Raw genomic sequence first — 22,065 nt, forward strand, 5'->3', positions numbered from 1 at the left:
CTGATTGTTTCTGGTCTATGTAGGGAGTTTGTGGGAATGTCGTCCTTGCTGTATCACAACTGCTTCTGCCTGGGTCTCCTGCTGGAGACTGCAGTAGGAAGTCCTTAATGTTTCATGGCTGCTTATCTCTGGCTCTCTCTAGAGGCTCTACGAGTGTGATCCACAGGTTTTCTCATGTGTTCTCCTTTCTTGTCTTCCAGGTTGAGCCAAATGCCACCATTGCAGAGATTAAAAATATGTTCACTAAATCCTGTAGGTATAAGAAAAACATATGTTCCTTTTTGGAATGGTTACTTGTACTGGCCTCCTGATTTGGGCATGTCACAATGGTCTTCTCTCTTTTAGATCCTCAGTGGTATGCGGCACGCCAGTCTCTGCGGCTCGACCCCAGTAAGTACTCAACCTGAGATGTTATGCTTGTGTGTGTGAACCGAATAAATTGCTGGGGGCCCTTGTAAGTATGAGAAAATATGAGTTTTCTTTCAAACATAATAGTGAGATAAAGTAGGCTTGCGATTTGTAGATCCATTTATGCCACAATGGTTTTTCAGATCAATGAAGAGAGTAGTGGGGTAAACAGATGAAATGGAACAGTTTCACCATGAGAGAAAGATGTGGAGGAAGCACAATGGAGGTCATGGAATGTGGCTTGTGGGAGGAGTGGTCTTACACAAAATACTAGTATCTCACTAGGAATAGCAATATTTAGTCTCAGTAGCCAGCATTAGATATCATACTGACATGCTTGGAAAGAGACGTACAGGTATTTGAGGGTGCAGTGTGAGCGCTGAAGTAGGAGAGAGCCAGAGGAAACGGGAGAGTGGTTAAGGAATGGCGGTGAGACTTAGAAATCATGTTACAGTTAGATAGATAATAGTTACCTATGTTTCACTAAGAACAATGCTTATAGTGCACCGGGGCAGGATTGTGTTTCTTTAATGTTCAAGGGTGGTGCGGAGGTTGATTGTGTTGGACATAGCCCTGTCGTACCCCAATGAGACAGCAGGTCTGGCAGTTATTGTTACCTAGATTGTGTTTGGTGTGGTGCGTGCCGCTCTTTTGGGAGAGATTTCTGTCATGGGCACTTGGCCTATGTGTGGTGTCTATATGAAACTGATGTTGCGTGGCGAACCTGGGCTGAGATTTTAGGTTCTTTAAGGTCATGCCTTGTCAGTAAGCAGGATGTGTTTGATCCTAGAGCTGCACTGCCCCCTGTAAAGTCATACTGCATGATACACCAAGCATGGATACTGTTTGTGCAAGGTGCTTGTGGAAATGGTGCTGTGCGGAATAGTACGGATTGATTGCTGGTATTTGACTTTTCGGAGTGCTGATGAGCTAGGTTGTATTCAAGCAGTGTACCTGTGGAAGCAATACTGTGTGGGTCACCAAGGCTAAAAAGATGGTTTCTGTGCGGTCCGCCACTGTTGTGAAGTTCTATTTTGTTACTGCCAGGTGTTGTGGTGTCCCTACAGGAGCGGTGTTTGGAGGATCACATGGGCTGGATTGTTGGATTTCGTAATGACTGGAGTACTGTTTGGTCGATTCTGTTTGCACTGTTTGTTGCAGTTCCTTTGGGGAATGACACGAGGGCTGGACTGTTGGAGTTGAGGAGGTTTTGGGGTGTCAGTATTTGTGATTGTGTTTGTGCAAGGTGCTCCGCTGCTCTGTGGAGTGATGGTTTATGGGGACCAGTACTGATTAGGTTTGTGCAAGATGCTATGTTACCCCTGTGAGGTTGGATGCTAGGGCTGTATTATTGGTTTCGGGGGGGGGGATTGCTGGCACTTGTCTGGATTGTGTTTGCGTGAGGCACTGCAGTACCAATGTGGAAGCGATACTGGGTGAGTTACCAGGACTGGAATGTTGGCTTTGGTAATGTTCCCTTATTCTAATTAGCTGGATTGTGTTTCCAGAGGGAAGGTCGTTGAAGGATGAGGACATTCTGCAGAACCTGCCTGTGGGGACCACCGCTACCCTATACTTCAGAGACCTAGGGGCGCAGATTAGCTGGGTGACGGTAAGCTCTTGGACTCCTAATGTAACACCTTATCTCCACTTCTTTTATATTGCACGGTCTTCCATCTTTCAAGACATTGCCCCAACACTCCTTTAAGAAGCCCTTTCTCTTCTCTCTCTGTAGATTATCGTTACTTAACACAGCGTTCAGTTTCTCCTCCTTACCTTTCCCTGGCAGGAAGAATAATTATACTTCCTCCACTTTATTCATGTACTCTCAAGGGGAGCACTTTTGAAACAGTACGTGACTAATTGCCCTTATCCTCTCTTAAGAAGACTCTCTCAGTGAGTCATAGAGCATACTCACTTGGTGTCTCTTTTTGTATGTGTGCAGAATCTTTTGTCAAAAGGACTCTATCCCTTGCTCACTCTTTTTACAGAGCCGGCTACAAACTCTCACCCTTTTTGTCGATTTTAAACTGAGAGCGCTTAGTGTGTTCAGTTCTGCATTATTTTTCTGCATGTTTTCTGCTCCCTTTCTCACTGTCTGACTCCCTACATGTTTCCACAGTCAGCATTTCCTTGCGTTCTCTCATACATGCTCTTTTTTTATTTTGTACTCCCTCCCATTTCCTTGTACACCCTGTTGGTTTTCCTGATTCCTTACTCTGTGTGCACTCTTTCTCTCTCTCTCTAGGTTTTTCTGACTGAGTATGCTGGTCCCTTGCTCATCTATTTACTTTTCTACTTCCGAGTTCCATTTATCTATGGCCCAAAGTACGACTTCATATCAAGCCAACATTCAGTGGTCCAGTAAGTATTCAGAACGCGGGTAGGCAGTGGTTATGGTGGGACATACTGATGGTTGCATAGTTGACTGGTAATCAATGTGTGTGAGTTTGTTCTCTTCAAGAGGCTGCCTGAGCAGTAATAGAAGATGTGTCCTAATCCCTGCAGTTGAATCCACTCTTGTGAAGCAGCACAACGTACCATAACTCCTTAATTATTTTGAGCTGTAGCCTCATATGACTCCTTAGCAGGGCAAATGTGTTCCAGTACTTCTCCCTGGGTGGGAAAATACACTAGATCAGGCTTTGTATTCCAGGTCATATTCCAAGACTGTGTGTCCTAAAAGAAGTACTACAGTGATTGACAACATCCAAACCTTTGTCAGCCAAAATGTACCATATGTCCGAACCCCTGCTTTCCAGGTAATTCTGCTAGAGAAAAACGGATTCTGAACATTAGCAAGTCATACTGTTGTTCCAGTAAGGTTTAGTGAGCTTCTCACTTAAACAGAGGTGCCATAACTGTAGTCATTTATGAATTAGATTGTTTTTATTGTATTCAGGAAGTTTGCTGTGAAACACCATACATACACATGAATAGTGGTTTGCGTCGGATTCCTGTACCAACCTACCCATGTTAGTCTTATGGGAGCTGTAGACCTCTCACTACCATATTGAACAGTGAAAAGCAAAAGCCCTTATTGGTGGTATGGGTTGTATCCCTTATGGAAATGTTAAGCTTTATTATGTGCATATGTATTATGACTGTCTCAGTTTTTTCTATTTATCGCTAAATACATGTTCAAGTGAACATCAGTTCTATGGTACCCCCCTTGCCTAAAACGTCCGTCGGCCGCATTCGATTTTAAGCATGAAAATGTATAGGCATTCACAGAAAAACAATTTTAATTGTATAGAACAATCAACCCTCACCATACAAAATATGTGGAATTGTCTCCATCTTATAAGCAGTCCCAGACACCTGTGCCAGAGCTGCGTGCAGTAAGACCAGTGTTGCCAGAAGGGGCCTTGTAGGACGCTTCACCTATGGACCTTTGTTCAATTTGCTCCTTGTTTGCACATAATTGGACAGATTTGAAGAACGTTTTTGTCCGTGTGACAGCAAAATGCTACTCTGTAGAATAGGTGACTGACTGGTTTGTTGGGCTTAGATCCAGTCTCCAGTGTACATGTTCCTGAAACCATTCAGAAACAACTTCTTTGTAGTACCTCATCACGTGGTGATCAGCACATGCGGTGTTGAAGCAGTGCAGTCACCATCAATATGTATCTATCCTTAGTTGTAGCCACTCCACAGCTCTCCTAGTAGGGTGTCAACCTTGCAACCACACCAGATTCCAAGATCATTCCCTCTAAGGATCTACAAGACCCAGTGATGCCTCTGCATGAGCACCAGTCATTGCTTTTAAAAATGTCTGCTACTTCACTTTTCCTTATAAGAGAACAGCAAATACAGATAAGAATCCACAGTCTCTACTAATCACTCTCCTTTCAGATGAGGATGGTATTGAGCTTGTGTCAAAGTGCACAACGTTTTTTGACATTGCTGCAGAATAGACAGTACAAGCTTTCCAAGTGCAAACAGTGGATTTGATGGCCATTTCCTCATTTTTTCAGGAGTGCTATTTATGAACCCACCTCCACATTACCAGCAGTTAATGCTTTTTAGGTCGAGCCTAAACAGTGCTTGTGCTGTCTGTTTGAGACATGTTGTATATACTTCGTGGGCTTACAGCCAACCCACTGCTTTTCCTTAGTTCGTTTCAGTGTCCTTTAAAATTTCTTGCTTCTAAATGGTTATTTTTCCTATTTGTCCCTCCATTTTCGTTTGTTTGTTTCTCTTCCATGGAGCAGGCCCCAAGTAATTGTAGTATTCCACTTGTCCCATTTTTAGTTAGTGGCTCAGGTACGTTATTGTTTTTTTTCTTTTTTTTTTTTATCTAAAAGAGCATTTCACCTAGGTGTTCGTGTTTTGACTAGCTTGAGCTTTTCTGTGAACAGAGCTGTTCAGTTTGGTCTTATCTCGTCAAATTTGCTTTTCTACAAGAGATTGAGATCAAATGTCAAAGACTGTTTCCACGCGTGCCCATGTTTACTTTCTTTGTTGAACTTCCAACTGAGAGAACCCGTGTTTTCAGGTCATGTTTTTTTTTTTTATGCCAGACGATTACGAATTGTGTAACTGTTGAGAAATGCTTTAAACATGTCATTCTGTCAGTTTTTCTTGCTTGTCAGCAATGTTCGTGCCTTTGTTCAATTGCTTACATCAACAGATCTTAAAGTAAATGCTGAATGGAATACTCTCACATTGTAGTCCCTTTTTCAGCAAGGAAAGGCATTTCCAAATATATTTAGACATTTTCTGACTGCAAAGGAGGAGCTGTCGATTGATGGGTTAAGACTCGATACAACATCCAATCATGTGGCATGCACGTCGCAAAGGTATTGCAAGTGCCTTACCGTAAGGTACCTGAAGCAACACAGAACTTACGGTTTTGAACGTTTCCTTTCCGGGTTATCCCTTGAAAATTGCTACGTTTTCCAAAGGCCTTACCAATGGCTCTGTTTAAATAGACAGATTTTTTGGTGCGGGGTTGGGGAGAGATGATTCTAGCAGACAGTATTCACGCTCCCCACCCCTTTTAGACATTCCTGAACTCCCAGTGTGCCCTTGTGCTTACACTACAGGCCACCTTGTTAACTTTCGAGTGCCTTGGGAACAGTGTTCGTGGCGTCTTTGCACAACAAGGGTGTTATTTATAACCATGGCTCGTATTTGGAAGCATGTGGCCTTCATCGGATGTTTTTTATTTTCTTCACTGAATATACCATTTTCCAGTTTCTATTTTTTGATTCGAACAGACCACCCCCCCCCACTAAAGGGCAGCGGTTTAATTCACACATGCACCACTCCTGACCTCTCATTAAAACGTGGTTGTTAAACCAGGAAAGTAACATTCTGGGCCATTAGCCCCCTCAAGCCTTTGCAGCAGACTCGCAGCCGCATGACATGACTGACATTGCTGCTGATGGGCATAATTGCGGCAATCTGTGGAGGCTGCCTGTAGGCCTGGGCTCTGTTTCGGTTTAGCCCGGCACAACTTATTCCATAATGCACACTTATCCGGATCACATCCTGTGTGTTGTGTAATCATCAGCAAACACTGCTCTACTAACACATCAGATGTGGAGTGCCTGGCCTAAACAGCAGTACAGTGTCAGTTTTCTACAGCCTTTAACAAAACATATTGTACAATAATCACTGTTGGGAAATGTAAGCTTACATCTCTAACATAATTGAGTGGCAGAAGGATTATTTTCATTTGGATAACCATTCTCACATGGATAAGTAAAATTACAGTTTTCACTCGGGTAATTGCAATGTTTTCTCTGCGTTCCACACATGGTATATCCGTACCTGCAGGGTTTGGTCCTCCAACTCCTTTTTCTCTGCGGCAGATTGCTCAGCTAGCCTTGCGTCTTGTGTTTACTCTTTAGAGGGATCATATATGCATGCCCGGAGGTGTGATTCTCTGCCGTTTCCTGTGATAATTAAATAGCTCAGTCCTCAGGCCATGGTAAAGTACAGAGAAGCCCCACTGCAGCATGCGAGGCTCTAAATAATCATCTGCTTATTTTTTCCGTCTCTGGAGTGTGTTACATGGAAACATGTGGCCCATTTTTCTGTTCTAAATACAAGCTAACCATATTCCTATTCCATTTTGACCATATATTGCCGGCAATACTTTACTGTCTGAATCAGATTAGGTTAAGGGTCTCTAATATTAGTGGTAATTCAGTAGTAAATATATCAAATAATTTTCAAGATGCTATCCAATTAATGTTTCCAGTTTTAAATCCATATATTTATGGGGCGCATTTTATTATATATTGAGTAAGGCTTCCGGTTTTCCGTTTTTACAGATTTTTACAGATCAATACAGACCGAAAGCCATATATTTTCTGTCTGCGTTTATTTCTAAAAGTGGATAAATACAGAAAACTGGGCTTCTTTTAAGTGACTCTTCGTGCGGTCTTTCATGAATTATAGCCCAACAGATGGACAGCATGGGAAGTTATAAAACAGGATGACATTTCTTTAAATAATGGTATATGTCAACGTACATTTGTGGTATAATGCTAATATTTACCAGTGGATGTATTGTTATGCAATATTTGGCAGCTTAAATAGCTAAAACACAACACATTTCAAAGTATTTCTGCGTGCCTATCCGTTAAATAAATTTGGAAATGTACAGTTTTATAACTTCATTTATCCACAAAGCACTAAATAAATATGGATAAATACAGATAAAATGGGCAAAAAATAAATATGGATAAATACAGACGAAAATATAAAAAAAATACCATAAAACCGGGAGCCCTAATATTGAGTTACCTATTTCTGTGATTTTAGGCTTGCTCAAACAGACTCTCAACATAAAATGGTATCAAATGGCGCATACGTCTCCATGCCGACTGACAAGAAAAGACTCACTTATTCAGACAGAGCCCTAGCATACAGAGACAAGAGCAGGCTAGTGAAAATTATTAATAGTTATTATTCTAGAGAGGGCTTCACATCCTACAACGAATAAAAGGCCCTACGTAAATTTTTCAGTCCAGTACATGAATATATTTTTACTTGCTTGCACTTGTTTTATGACTTAAACGATTGTGCTGCTATTGTACTGTTATCAAGTTGATTTTATATATAACAGAGAGCCACCGTTAGTAAGTATTTTAAAATTGTAGCTTTGATGCAGAATAGCCCATTCTTTCTGTGATCTTTTGAAACTCCGTGGAGAACAGTTTTGCTGCAAGCCAGTGTTACTGTATAACCAGGTAAGCAAATCGTTATGATTATTAAAGGGGGCATTGTCCAACATTTCATCACATGATCCAGAGAAAGGGCAAAGTCCCTTATTTTATCCTATACATCGAAATAGGAACGTTTGGTCTGAAATGATTTTCACAAACCCGAGTTAACCCCTTAAGAATTGAGGCTTTTTCACCTTAATGATGAACCCTCTATTTGATATTTAGGGCAGTTAACACGCAAGACTTCATAATTTTTTTATTCATAAGGTACCCAAGCCAAATTTGCGAATTTTTTCCTACTTGTTGGGGATTTTAAAGTTATCCTGAAAACAGCCAAAACGGAGTACAACTTTTTTTTTAAAGAAAAATGAGCTGAAAAGTGTTCTGCAAGAAAGTCCTCCTTTTTTTCAAAATGATATCAACAACCGGTTTGCTTCCCAAAATGTCCGCCTTCTCCGCTTCGAGGAACAGGCAGAGTTGTACAAGAAAAGTAATTCTTTACAGTTTTTTAAGTTGCAAGTCAAAATTTCCTGTTTTGTGGTTTCCAAGTACCGTTGTTTTTGTAGCTTGCCTGGTATTCTGGTTTATGTAAAACAGCAATAAAAACCCATCACAGACCGACCGCCACAGATCACTCGACGTGCATTTAATGATACTGGTTTTAACGGAGAGAAAGAACAAAGTGGTCTGCATTTCAGTGAAGCCCAATCTCACTTCTTACAAAGAATGAAAAACAAATCAAATGTGTTTATGTTGGGGGACACCATTATATTTTTCTTTAGTGTGTAAGTTTCCTTTTTGACTCGGTGAGTGAAGGCGTGCATGTTTTTGTGCAGGTGGGGAGAGTAGTTGTGCGAGTGCGCACTTGTATGCGGGCCTCAGTTTGTTCACGTACATTGCATGAGCTACCTGAGTGTGTTTGTGGGTGTGCAAGTGTGTATGTGCTAGTGAAGGGCAAATATGAGAGCTAGTGTGCGCACAGGGGCCACTGGAGTAGTAAAATGGCTTGCACCACAGTTCGAGCAGGCATAACAAATGGAAAAAGAATGAAAGGGGAATAGAGTTGTGAAGCACATGCAGCTGATTCCTTGCAATACTTTGGTCTATATGTTCTAATCTAAAGAAGGTGAAACCAAAACACTCACCAAAGCCATCTGAAGGGAGCACATCGGTAAAACGAAACCAGCTGCCACAGGCAGCAAAATAAATGAGTGACGACAAAGGCAACCAAAGGTAAGTAATGGGCGGGCTAAAAGCCTCTTTATAGAGGGTTGCTTTTGTTGTTAAAGACACAATAGATTGTTGCAGTGCCGGTGCATGAGCTACATCAGGCGAGACCTCAAAATAGACGAAGGTGATCGTGCTCTCATCTGTAATTTATTAGGCCAAATGCTGATCTTCAAAAGTAATATACAGCTATGTTTGTCAGACTCTTCTGATCATGGGGATATATACTGATTGTTGTTTGTCTTAAAACCTGTGATACCCAAAGCCATCAGCTGAGCTTCAGCTTCATTGTGTACCAAACAGTAATGCGTTCATAAGGTAAAATCTAATGAAAGAACAATGGCTTTGAAGGAAAGCTGTGCATTTTCAAATTGTGCCCAAGATTAGTGGTATAGTGGATTCAGAATTTGGGGCTACCCATGTCGCAGTATTTAGAGTTATACAAAATGTATTGTTTCTCGCACACTGACTTGCATTTGGAACCCAAAAATTTCAAGTAATCCAATAGATAATAACAAACGTTCTACTATTCTGTGTTTCCACATTTCTCTTGATAAAACCGGTATCCCACTTGTGTTGGTGGGCCTGCCACCCACAGCAGAAAAACTTCCAAAATCAAATGTGGAGGCATCCAAATTTTCCCTTGGAATTCATCTTTTTGTGTAATTGTGTAGCCAGTCTCATTATTCTCTTCCAGGGGATCCTCATCAATAGTCATAAGCACTGAATATTCCCGCCCATGTGCGGGACCCCGGAAACAATATAAAAATATATATGTAAAAAACACATATATCTCGCTCCACATATATGTATGTACATATATTATTTTTCTCACACCAATGCAGCTCCATAACTGAGGCTAAAAACAATGTAAACACATATACATGCACTGCAATTAGCAAGAAAAGAAAAAGAAAAAACACATCAGGTCAAATAACCTTTGAACTTTGTGTTTTAATGAGTAGACCACTCATAAATTCTGAAAATTGCTTGTAAATAGACATTGTTAGCCCTCAGGCTGCATTGCAAAACAATAGCATAGAAAATGAAACCATTTTCAACAAAAAAACTGGCACCGTGCCTTTAAGGCAGCCATGACCCTGGTCTTCCCATCATGCCTCAGGGGTGACAGTTAGGTCAGTTGTTCTTTCCGGCTCCTTCAGTCAGGACCCTGGTGAAACAGCTCCCTTTTCTTTTTGTCTTTTTGTCAAAAAATATTCTTGTTATCTACAATTTTTTGCTTTCACTCGACGTCTTTTGGACTTAGGGTGTTACTGCTACCTTTTTTAGGCTTAAAAAAGGTGATTTTTCTGTCCAAGATGCCTTCTCTCTTTGACAAGTGCCCTTCATGTGGAAGGAAGATGGCCAAGACTGACACTCATTCAGTGTGTATCCTGTGCCTACCAGCTTCTCATTCCTCGAAAACCTGTGAACACTGCCAGGTTTTATCAACCAGAACTCTTAAGGAACGTGAGAGAATTCGTGTTTATGGGCTTTCTGAGAGAGGAAGATCTCCCAAGAAGCAGAAAAGTCGGAAGGCGCGGTCGACGTCGAAAGAAGCCCCGACCGGTTCGCATTCGGCGTCGACGGTGACGAAGAAGATGTCTTCAGCGTCAACATCCAAGGTACCTCCGCTACAGACAGCGTCGAGGGATAGGTCGCCGTCGAAGCGGAAGAGTTCGACGGCGAGCCACATGACGTCGAAGCAGCATCGTCATGCTGCGACGTCGAGGCTTTCTCCGTCGACGCCAGGCCACCGGCGTTCGACGTCGAGTCATCCTCCGTCGAGTCATCCTCCGTCGACGACTAGTCATGGTCGTTCGGCGTCGAGGGAGCTTTCGTCGATACATAGTCGATCGACGTCGAAGCAGCCCACGTCGACGCCCGATCAATGGCGTTCGACGTCGAGGCAGCCTCCGTCGCATTCAAGCAAGCAGCATTCGGCCTCGAGGCACACCCCGTCGCCGACAGAGCACAGGCGATCGGCGTCGAAGCAGCCTCAGTCGTCGTCGAGTGGACGTCCTTCAACGGCGAGATGCTCTATGCCGAAGGGATCGGTGTCGAGGAAACCACGGTCGACGTCGAGAGAGCGTATATCAGCTCAGCGCTCGGCGTCGATGCAGCCAATGTCTATGGATCAGCGGAGAGCCAGAGAACAGAGCGTTTCCCAGCCAGTGAGCATCACTCCTACAAGATCACAGGAGAGGTCGCCTTTGAGGCAGGTGCTGCAGGAGACGGAAGGTGAACCATTGGACCAGTCTCGGTCTCAATTCGGTTCTCCAGGATCGGCATCAGCTGCGGAGGTGGGACAATCTCCGGTGCATGAACCCCCTGCCAAGAAAAGGAGGGTCGCAGAAAAGAGATCTCGGTCGGGATCTTCCTCTAGATCTCAAAGGAGCCGATCCTCGTCCTCCTCATCATCTCACAGTGGCGGATCCTCGGATGGACGAAACAGCGGTTCACATAGGGAGAGATCCAAGTCCCCTGCAGGATCGCAACAGGATCAAGTGGATCAACCTCCACGGCCACGTTCACCTGTGAAGGATCCCACTCACAAATCTCCTTCTATTCATCTTTCTCCAAGGTGGAATAGACCCCTTCACCACTGGGCCGAGGACAAGGCGATGGCTGATCGGCTAAAGGCATATCAAAACCAGGCTCTTCCCCGAAAGGAACAGTCTCGTTCTAGACATTCAAGTGCGAAAAAATCTTGTCACAGAGATAGATCTCCTTCTAGAACGCGTTCAAGTAGAAGATCTAGGTCCAGGAGGACCCGTAGCTCTTCAGGTTCTTCGAGGAACCGTTCTCACAGGGATTACTCTCCGACCTTGACGAACAGTCCACGCTCGAGGATATCTCCAACTGAGGATATCTTCTCGTTCCAGGACATCTTGGGCAGGGGAGCCCTGAAGCTAGGAGTGCCTATGACTGCTCCGCAGATCAAGACGACAGTCATATTTGAAACCCTACAGCACAGAACGACACCCAAACCTTTGTTGCCGTTGGTTCCGGGTATAATGGACCCAGTGAATGAAGACTTCCTGACTCCGGCAACAGTGAAGTCCGTCCCAGCTAGAATTCTCAAGAAGTATCGTCCTCCTGAGGAGGATCCTTTGTTCCTCAAATCTGATCCCCCGCCTGATTCAGTAATCATTGCGGCGGCTAGAAAATCCAATGCGGTAGCTTCTTCATCCACAGTACCGCCGGATAAGGACAGCAAGGTGCAAGACTCATGGGGGAGAAGAGTTTGTAACACCTCGGCTTCTTTCCTTAAGGTCTCTAATGCGGAAGCGCTGCTTGGCAGATATGATAGATCTCTGTGGGACTCACTTCAGAGATTTTCTGATAAACTTCCTCCGGAAGATAGGAAGGACTTTGAGGAGATTCTGTTGGAGGGCGGTCAAGTCTCCAATCAGATGATAGGAGCGGCGGCAGATGGAGCAACGCTGGCTGCGCATGGTTATGCGCATGGAATCACAGCGAGGAGATCCTCATGGTTGCGCCTTACAGCATTGAAACCCGAGGCTCAAGCCAGGATTCTAAATCTTCCCTTTTCAGGCAAGTCTCTCTTTGGAGCGAGTGCTGATGAGGAGATGCAGAGGATGAAGACTGAGTTAGACACCCTCAAAGCCGTGGGGCTTGAAAAGAAGAAGGAATTCCGTAAGAAATTCCGTTCGGACAACAAGGGCTCTTCGAAGCAGAGGGTTCAAACCCCTCACTGGCAGAAGGGCCAGAACCAGCAAGGTCAACAAAAGTCGCAATACAAAGGCAAGCGCAATTCCAAAGGCAATGGGAATCAGCGACAAGGCAACAACTTCAATAAATCTCAGCAGAAGCAATGAGTCTTCACTTCCCCCAGCGCCGTTGTCCACTCCAGTGGGGGGAAGCATTGCGCATCACAGGACAGAGTGGCAGATCATTACAAAAGATCAATGGGTGTTGTCTACGCTGCAGAATGGGTACTGTCTTCGTTTCCATCGTCTACCTCCACCCGTTCCTCCGATGTCAACGTAAAGTCACCAGCTACAAAAGTTAAAGAAAGAAGTAGCGACACTCCTCGAGAAATCAGCCATCGAGAGAGTGCCGGTGGTGCAAAGGGGGAAAGGAGTATACTCGAGGTATTTTCTGGTCAGAAAAAAGGGCCAGAAAGAGGAATACAGGCCCATTCTGGACTTGAGAACGCTCAATCTACATGTATGAAAAGAAAAATTTCGCATGTTGGCGCTTCACCAGATATATCCACATCTCAGGAAGGGGGATTGGATGTGTTCGGTGGACCTTCAAGACGCATATTTTCATGTCCCGATACGTCCAGACCACAGAAGATTCCTTCGATTTCGGGTGGGGACCTCTCACTACCAGTTCAAAGTCCTCCCGTTTGGGTTGAAGTCGGCCCCCAGAGTGTTCACAAAGTGTGTCGCAGTGGTAGCGGCAGCTCTACGCCGCAGGGGAGTCTTCGTATACCCATACTTAGACGATTGGCTGTTGAAAGGTCCATCTCCAGACAGCGTGAGGAATCAATTTCGGACATGCATAGAACTTTGTCAACATCTAGGCCTGCATGTCAACTACAAGAAGTCGGTCTCCCATCCCACTCAGAAGATTCACTTCCTAGGAGCTCTGCTAGACTCCGAGGTAGGAAAAGTGTTTCCTTCGGAGGAGAGACAGTCTTCAATAGCACTCAAGTGCCAGCAAGTTCTTCGCAACAGGTCTCAGAAAGTGCGAAAGATAGCCTCTCTCTTAGGATCGATGGCTTCCTGCATATTCTTGGTACCGAACGCCAGACTTCGGATGCGTCCTCTTCAGCAGGATCTGGAGGACAAATGGGACCAGCAATCAGATCGCTGGGACGATCAGATCACTTTGTCGGAGGTGGCACGGTCCTCCATTCAGTGGTGGATGAAGAAGCAGAACATGCAAGTGGGAATTCTCTTCCATCAGCCTCCTCCTACACAAATGATCATCACAGACGCGTCATTACAAGGCTGGGGGGCGCACATGGGCCCTCTTCAGGTGCAGGGTCTGTGGTCTCCCAAGGAAAGCACCTACCACATCAACTTGCTGGAGTTGAGAGCAGTCCACCTGGCTCTCAAAGCGTTCCTTCCCTCGCTTCAGGAAAAGGTGGTTCTAGTACAAAAAGACAACACCACCACTATGTACTATTTAAACAAACAGGGAGGGACACGCTCAAGGACACTGTCACTAGAAGCTCAGAGCATCTGGCATTGGCTTCTGGCTCGCAAGTTGTCTGTTCAAGCAGTCCACCTCCCAGGAGAGCAGAATGTGAGGGCGGACGCACTAAGTCGGCACTTCGAGGACAGAGAAGACTGGGTTCTCAACGACGAAGTGCTAGACGACGTTTTCCAGTCTTGGGGTCGTCCTTCCATAGATCTCTTCGCGGACGACGTAAACAGCAAATGCCCAAACTTCGCCTCAAGGTTTTACCGTCCAGGAACGAGAGGGAATGCTCTTTTGATCGACTGGTCAGGGGAATTTGTGTACGCCTTTCCACCACTTCCGCTGATCCCGAAGGTGGTGAGCAAGCTGAACCACTTGTGCACAACGATGATCCTGATCGCCCCCGACTGGCCGAGGCAATGGTGGTACACGGACCTACTTCACCTGTCAGTGTCTCCTCACAAGAGGCTTCCTTGCAGGCCGGACCTATTATCCAAGATGAACGGGAGGATTCACCATCCCAACCTTCCATCACTGAACTTGGCAGCATGGCTCCTGAGGTCATTCAGTACGGCCATCTAGGACTGCCACAAGACTGCATGTCCATTCTGAGAGAAGCACGACGTCCTTCCACGAGACATTCTTACGCATGCAAGTGGAAGAGGTTCTATATGTGGTGCGTGCAGAATGGTCACAATCCGGTGAAGAGTCAGGAAGAAGCAGTTATTCCATACTTGTTGTATCTGGCCAAAGCAGGTTTGAAGTTTAACTCCATTAAGGTGCATCTAGCCGCTATAACTGCTTATAGGCGATCACCTTCCCAAACCTCTTTTTTCCAGTTGCCAGCAGTAAAAGATTTCCTGCAAGGTCTGAAAAAGGTGTATCCTCCTGTACGGCCTCCTTCTCCTCCTTGGGAGCTGAACCTAGTACTATCAAAGTTGATGGGCCCTCCTTTTGAGCCCATTCATAAAGCTACTTTACAGCATATTTCCTGGAAAGCTGCTTTTTTGGTAGCAATTACGTCAGCCCGTAGGGTGAGCGAAATTCAGGCCCTATGTACTAAAGAACCGTATACAGTTTTTCATTTGAACAGAGTGGTGCTCAGAACGCACCCTTCTTTCCTGCCGAAAGTGGTGTCAGATTTTCATGTCAATCAGTCTATCTCTTTACCCACTTTCTTTCCTAATCCCTCTACTCCAGCTGAGAGGGCTTTACACTCGTTGGACCTGAAAAGGGTTTTAAAGTTCTATCTGGACAGGTCCAAGTCTATTCGACATTCTGATCAATTGTTTATTAACTACGGAGCGATCAGAACTGGCCATGCAGCATCGAAACGTTCCATTTCCAGGTGGATCGTTTCGTGTATCAAGCTTGCTTACCAATTGGCGCAAAAACCTCTGGGGTTTACTCCTAAAGCACATTCCACCAGAGGTAGAGCGGCCACTACGGCTTATCTACATGATGTGCCCATGTCTGAGATTTGTAAAGCGGCGACCTGGAGGTCTGTCCATACATTTACCAGACATTACTGTCTTGATTCTGACACTAGAGCAGATACCCAGGTGGGCCAGCCTCACTGAGGAATCTGTTTAACAGCTGAGTTATTTGGCTGTTATGGTTTGGTTGGGTCATGTACTTCTCATTTACCTGCAGGTGGTTGATGGGCTTGCTATTCTATTCAGTGCTTATGACTATTGATGACGATCCCCTGGAAGAGAAGGATTAGTTACTTACCTGTAATCCTAGTTCTCTTCCAGGGGTATCCTCATCAAAGTCATAAGCAACCCACCCGCCTCCCCAGGTAAATGAGATTTTGGTACTATGTCACTCTTGTGGTTGAGCCCTGTCTTCAGGGTTATGCAAAGAACAACTGACCTAACTGTCACCCCTGAGGCATGATGGGAAGCCCGGGGTCATGGCTGCCTTAAAGGCACGGTGCCAGTTTTTTTGTTGAAAATGGTTTCATTTTCTATGCTATTGTTTTGCAATGCAGCCTGAGGGCTAACAATGTCTATTTACAAGCAATTTTCAGAATTTATGAGTGGTCTACTCATTAAAACACAAAGTTCAAAGGTTATTTGACCTGATGTGTTTTTTCTTTTGCTTTTCTTGCTAATTGCAGTGCATGTATATGTGTTTACATTGTTTTTAGCCTCAGTTATGGAGCTGCATTGGTGTGAGAAAAATAATATATGTACATACATATATGTGGAGCGAGATATATGTGTTTTTTACATATATATTTTTATATTGTTTCCGGGGTCCCGCACATGGGCGGGAATATTCAGTGCTTATGACTTTGATGAGGATACCCCTGGAAGAGAACTAGGATTACAGGTAAGTAACTAATCCTTTGTGCCTTTGTTCAGCTGGCACCCTGGAAATCTAGCAACCCCACACATTTTCGATAACTAGACACCCAGAGGAGTCAAGGGTGATGTGGCTTATGTGCATTCCAACATATTTTCTTACCCATAATGCCCTGTACATAAACTACTTGGGCTACAATCACATTATTTTCCAAATTCTTCTGAGATGGAAAGATCCAGAATCTGCAGGGATTGACAAAACCCCTACCATCAAGCATTCCCACACTTCACTTAGCCAGAGTTCTACTGTTGCCTTTAGATATCTTTTTTAGGTCTCGGCCTGGCAAAAGCAGCGCATGCGTTGCTCTCGCCATGCAAGGGCTTCTTGGAATCACTACGGATTCCGAAGCTGTGTCTCAGCTCTGCCTGCATTTTTCATTTGTACGCGTCGTTAGGTGTCACAAATTATGCCAAAGGCAGTGCAATGATTGCACCGGAGGCATTTCAATCCCTCCTGGTTGCCACCCTGTCCCCTTTTGGCGCTGCCCAGCAGGATTGGATCTCTTACCGCGGCGTGACACGCTAGGCTTATTTATTAACTTGCTGCACTTTTTTTCTTAAACCACTGCATGCATTTCTGTGTGGAATGCATTGTATGCTTGTACGCTACTTTGTATTCAATTCTTATTATTACGCTACTTTTTTTGTTATAGGTTTCTTTTTGTATGCACGCTATCTGTTTTTTTTTTTACTTTGAAACTGAGCGCGGTGCCGCTTCACTGACACCACGCTCGGTTTATTTATATATTTCTTAACTTTAACACTAAGCACAGCACCCGCTTCAAGGACACCGCGCTCAGTGTTAAAGTTAAGAAATATATATTTTTTAAAACGAGTTCGGTGTCCGTGAAGCGGCGCCGCGCTCAGCTTTAAACTTGGAAACCTAAGGAGTCAGGCCCTTGAGGACAGGTGGATAGGCTGGACCCTATTTAAATGAGAAAACACATGAAAATGCCTGGCCACCTATATTTAAATCCACACTTAAGGAATGTCGAAGACGCTGAATGTCGAAATCGACAAGGTACTTTTATTTATACCAATTATTTCATAATTATCCGAAATTTTTTCCAAAAAGAGAGATCGAAGGCAGAAAAAACAGATTTCTACATCACATATTTACAATACATTTTTACAATTATATCGACAAAAGTGCGTTTTCAACTTGAAACATATGATTCAAACAAAAAAAGACCAAAAAGTGAATCCAGTGTCTACATCGAATATAACCCACATAAAAACAATACAGCAACAATGAACATATGCATTGAAAACAATAATTCTGTACAAATGGGAATGGCAAATAAGGCAATAATGAGAATAAAGGAGTCAAGTCAATTTATGACTGCTAATGTGACCAGCAGCTGCTGGTATTGAGGACTTTGTCACAGTTGCTCCTTTTATAAAAAAGCCAACGCGTTTCGATACCAGGGCGAGAGTTCCTGGAATCTCATCAGGGCGCTGTCAGTCTGTCTGCAGGGGGTGCAAAGAGAATGAAAGGGGGTTTCAATCTCAAAAATTGAGGACTCGCCTCACTTCTAGTGACACTCAGATTAACATGTAAGTCGAGACCTACCAAGATTTCCAAAGAGAAATGGATTCGTGGAATGGGGATCTGGCACGGATTTCTTCACGTGCTGTAACTTTTCTTATTTGAATGATTGAGTCCTGTTGCGAGGAAGGGATTTAAACTTGAGCATTTGCAATGCAATCGGACCAATTGCATTGCAAATGCTTGTTTTTTGTACCAGGTAATTAACAAGCAAGAGGCAAGCTTCTCTTTAAATAGACCATGCAGAGTTTTGAATTGTCGCAGGTTTTATTATGTAGATGTGGTAACGCTTCCCAAGCTGCAAAAGTTAATTATTTTGCCCTAAATCTTGACCTGTGATCCCCAGACAATCAGAGAGGGGGAGGGGCCCTTGGCATAGAAAGGGCCTCGGGGGACTTAGTGTCTGGTTACAGTATTTCACCGCTGACCCCCATTAGGAGCAGAGCACCGGCGCCTGAGTCATGTCCCCCTTCAGATTCCCTGTTGCAACCCGCCCCCCCCCCCCCCCCACCCCCCTCTCCCCTCTCCCCTAAATCTCACTGTGAGGCCCCGCAGTAAACAAAGCCTGGTGCAGGACATCTGTTAAACCCCACAGAAATTGTTTAAAAGTGGGCTCTGCCTTGGGGGTTTACAAGTTACAAGGGCCAAATATAACATGACCGAATGGCAAAGCTACGTGTGCAGTGGGCACACAGTCGCAGCCAAGAGGCTACAGGCATGCACACGTGCATCGTGCAAAGATGGCTTGAATTTTTACATTTATCCAGAGTTACGCAGCGGGTTAAATTGTTTTTTGATGCTGTATATAGCGCAAACTCAACTCAAAGGTACTGGAGCGCTTTACATGAGCCCCAGTTACATTACACGGGGGGCACGTTAATTTTCTGTGGGCATGGCGAGATTAAATGATTTGCCCAGAATCACAGGAGCTGACGCAGAGACTCTGACCTAGGTCCCTAGTTCCAGAGTCGGCAGCTCGGGTCGCTACGCCACAGTGAATGTAGAAGTCAAATTGGAGCGGTGCACCACTCTGTATTGAGACCAGTGGTATTCAAGAAATCAATAAGTCTTGTGATGTTTTGAAGTTGTGAATGATCCTCTATTTACAAAAATTGCCAGCCAACGCGTTTCGTTCATGGGAATGAACTTCTTCAGGGCAAAAAAATCCACGTTCCCTGCAGCCCGGCTACCAACTCTACACATCCGTTTCCTTACCAGGGAACATGGATTTTTGAAGAATTTCATTCCCATGAACGAAAAGCGTTGGCTGGCAATTTTTGTAAATAAAGGATCATTCACAACTTCAAAACGTCATTGATTTCTTGAATACTACTGGTCTCAATACCGAGTGGTGCACCGCTCCAATTTGACTTCTTCATGTGTCTGCACAGCAGTTGGCACCCAACAACGGCAAGTGCCGGAGCAGTTTTGTGCACACTCACAATTAGATTGACTGTTTTGCTATACGTAATGAGGGAACATTACAGGATAGTGCGGTCACTGTGTCCGCCGTTATTTGGAACTATAATCGCCACAATTAATGTAATTTGTCAATACATGTACCTCGAAATCATGAAATGTTGAGCTGGACCTGCATGTTACACCATAAGTCAGACTTGTTTGTTTTGTTTTTAAACCTACCAAAGCCAACATTTTAAGTGCAGCCAGGAAATGGCACCCCGGCCAGAAATGGTCCTTTTATTTACTTTGGGTTGCCACCCCCTCAAACTCAGACAAAATGGGCCGGGATGGCAAACCACTTTCTCAGAAGTGGTGAGGTGCATTGTGGGAAGCCGCAGAGTGCCCCCATTTCCGGTGAAACGTGGAGAGCAGGATCTGATTTGAATGGTCGCAGATGTTGAGAAAGTGACATAGAAGGGTGTCCCTTAAGCTGGTGAAGGTGATACAGCTATTGAACGGACCATGAGTTTATTTATTTTGTTGCAGTTTTATATAGCGCAAACTCGACCCAAAGGTACAAGGGCGCTTTACACAAGCACCAGTTACATTACACAAGGACACATTATTTTTTTTAGTGGGCACAGGTAGATTAGGTGACTTCACAGAATCACAGGAAGTTGAGGCCACACCCACACTCGAACCTGGCTCCTCAGCTCCAAAGTCAGCAGTTCTGGCCATTACGCCACAGCCTTTTGCTGTCTTGTGGATTTAGAGGGCCGGGAAGAATTTCCCCGTGCAAGGACTCACCACTATTCCTTTATCTGTGTCCAGTAACAGGTGGCAGGAAGCGATAAGGTATCTGGTCGCCGGGGGTGTAACTGGTGCCACTGCAAACAAGCATTGAAAATGCAATCGGTATCGCCTTTGATTAAGTTAAAGCCATTTGCCTTGCTAATGGTATTGTATAGCAAAGCAAATGGCTTTAACTTAATGAAAGGCGAGACCTATTGCATTTTTAATGCTGGTTTCCCTTCTCAGCCCGACAATTATATGTATAACATTTTAAAATATTCATAATGTGCTTTAGCCCATAACATCCAAGTGCTAGTGGCAATACCCACATAGCTGCAAATCGTTTAGAAAAATATTCTTTTGATTTTCTTTCTCCAAGGCGGCAATTTAATAATATTACGTTGTTCGTCATGCAAGGAATTTCAAAGTTCTTCTTCCCTGAGTATCAGTCCTTGTTCTCTTTATCCTATGAAGCACAGCTATGTTCTTCCCACCGGACCTGTAGTTTTTACCTGGTTGATATATCTGAAATATTTTTTTAAGGGTTTGTGGACTTGCCATGGACTGCTTTGCAGGTAAGTGTCAATATTTTACGTCTAACTCTGGCTTCTACTGAGTGTATTTTCCTCAGGAATGCAGTTGTGTATTCATCTGGGAGCATCCTTTATCTTTCTGGTTGTCTCCTTTTACAGTGTTTCTGCTTTCTTCCGGTAGCCTGCTTTGATGGCGGACCTTTTTTTTCTTTCAGCCTTGCTTGCATCTGCCACTCTTTCCATTACATCAAACGACTTCTAGAAACCTTATTTGTCCATCGATTTTCTCATGGCACCATGCCACTACGTAACATATTCAAGGTAAGTTTGCGGAATAGCTTTGCAAAACGAGAATCCAGCCTTGGTTGGTAATGTACAGCCTCCAAGTAGAGTGCTAAAAAAAAATGTACTGTTACGGCTCTGACTTTCAAATAACGAATGGCTGATGACTGTTTCGTGGAGGCTTGGGTGGGTTAATAGTGAATCTCACGATTGGCGAATAAATCAAAGTGTTTTTTATTTTTTATTTTGTTTTTATTTAGAACTGTACATACTACTGGGGATTCACGGCTTGGATGGCATATTACATAAACCACCCTCTGTACACTCCACCACGTGAGTAGGGTCCTTCTTTGATGCCTTGCCTACACTGCAGCATGTGGACTTTTCATAGCTCTTACAATGCATTTTCCGACCATGCTCTTTATAGTTTGTGAGTGTCATTGTGAAATGTCCTATGTGATGGCTGGCTAGTAGCGCACGTCTTGAAAGTTCTTCAAAGCATATGAGGCTTTCGTAGCTGAGGATGGTACAAAGTCTTGTATTGCATGATCTGATGCACAAGCTTAATAGCATGTTCTCACTTGGCTGCACACAGTGTGTTGAGTATTTCACCTCTTGGCTGCAGTCAGCGATAAATTGTGCATACTGGTAAGGTAGCATGTATCTACACTGCTAAGGGAGCATACACTGACCTCCAAAAGGGGCTGTATTTGACACACTTCCATTAGAAAATTACATTGTTCTGAGCTTTGCTCGGAATTGTTGAAGCTGAAAGGTTGGTCTGGTGGAGGTAGATGCATTGTTGGTAGCATGTGTTGCTGTAAATGCACATGCTCTGCATACACTGACGTTTGAAAGTTGTTTCTCTTTGAAGAAGTCTTTTGTGTCACAAGGTATCCTCCCTTAGTTGGCAATTTCCATCAACTCTGTTACCATCGGGTTTGGATGTGTATACGCTGACGTTTGCAAGTTATTTTTCTTTGTAGAAGTCTTTCATGTCACAAGGTATAGTGACTCCTTCCTTAGTTGGCAATGTTCATCAACTTTGTTTCATTGGTTTTTCCCTCCATCGGGTTTTGATGTGTACCTACAGGACTCCGTGTTCAGTGACTTGCAGTAATTTCCTTCTGGTCCAGTCTGTTGTT

The 22,065-nt window shown here is 44.1% G+C and overlaps 1 protein-coding gene across 2 annotated transcripts in view; it reads left to right on the forward strand.

Moving 5' to 3' along the window:
• TECR (trans-2,3-enoyl-CoA reductase) overlaps positions 1-22,065 on the forward strand; it is a 175,568-nt gene that overhangs the window by 109,455 nt on the left and 44,048 nt on the right. For both annotated transcript variants that reach the window (XM_078681643.1, XM_078681633.1), the window contains 6 exons: positions 201-252; positions 346-390; positions 1,917-2,020; positions 2,657-2,772; positions 20,854-20,959; positions 21,181-21,253. In XM_078681643.1, coding sequence (XP_078537769.1) covers positions 201-252; positions 346-390; positions 1,917-2,020; positions 2,657-2,772; positions 20,854-20,959; positions 21,181-21,253 — 496 coding nt within the window. The remainder of the gene's footprint in view (positions 1-200; positions 253-345; positions 391-1,916; positions 2,021-2,656; positions 2,773-20,853; positions 20,960-21,180; positions 21,254-22,065) is intronic.

This window comes from Lissotriton helveticus, chromosome 1_1 (assembly GCF_964261635.1).
Source record: "Lissotriton helveticus chromosome 1_1, aLisHel1.1, whole genome shotgun sequence".
In the NCBI taxonomy this organism is placed as follows: Eukaryota; Metazoa; Chordata; class Amphibia; order Caudata; family Salamandridae; genus Lissotriton; species Lissotriton helveticus.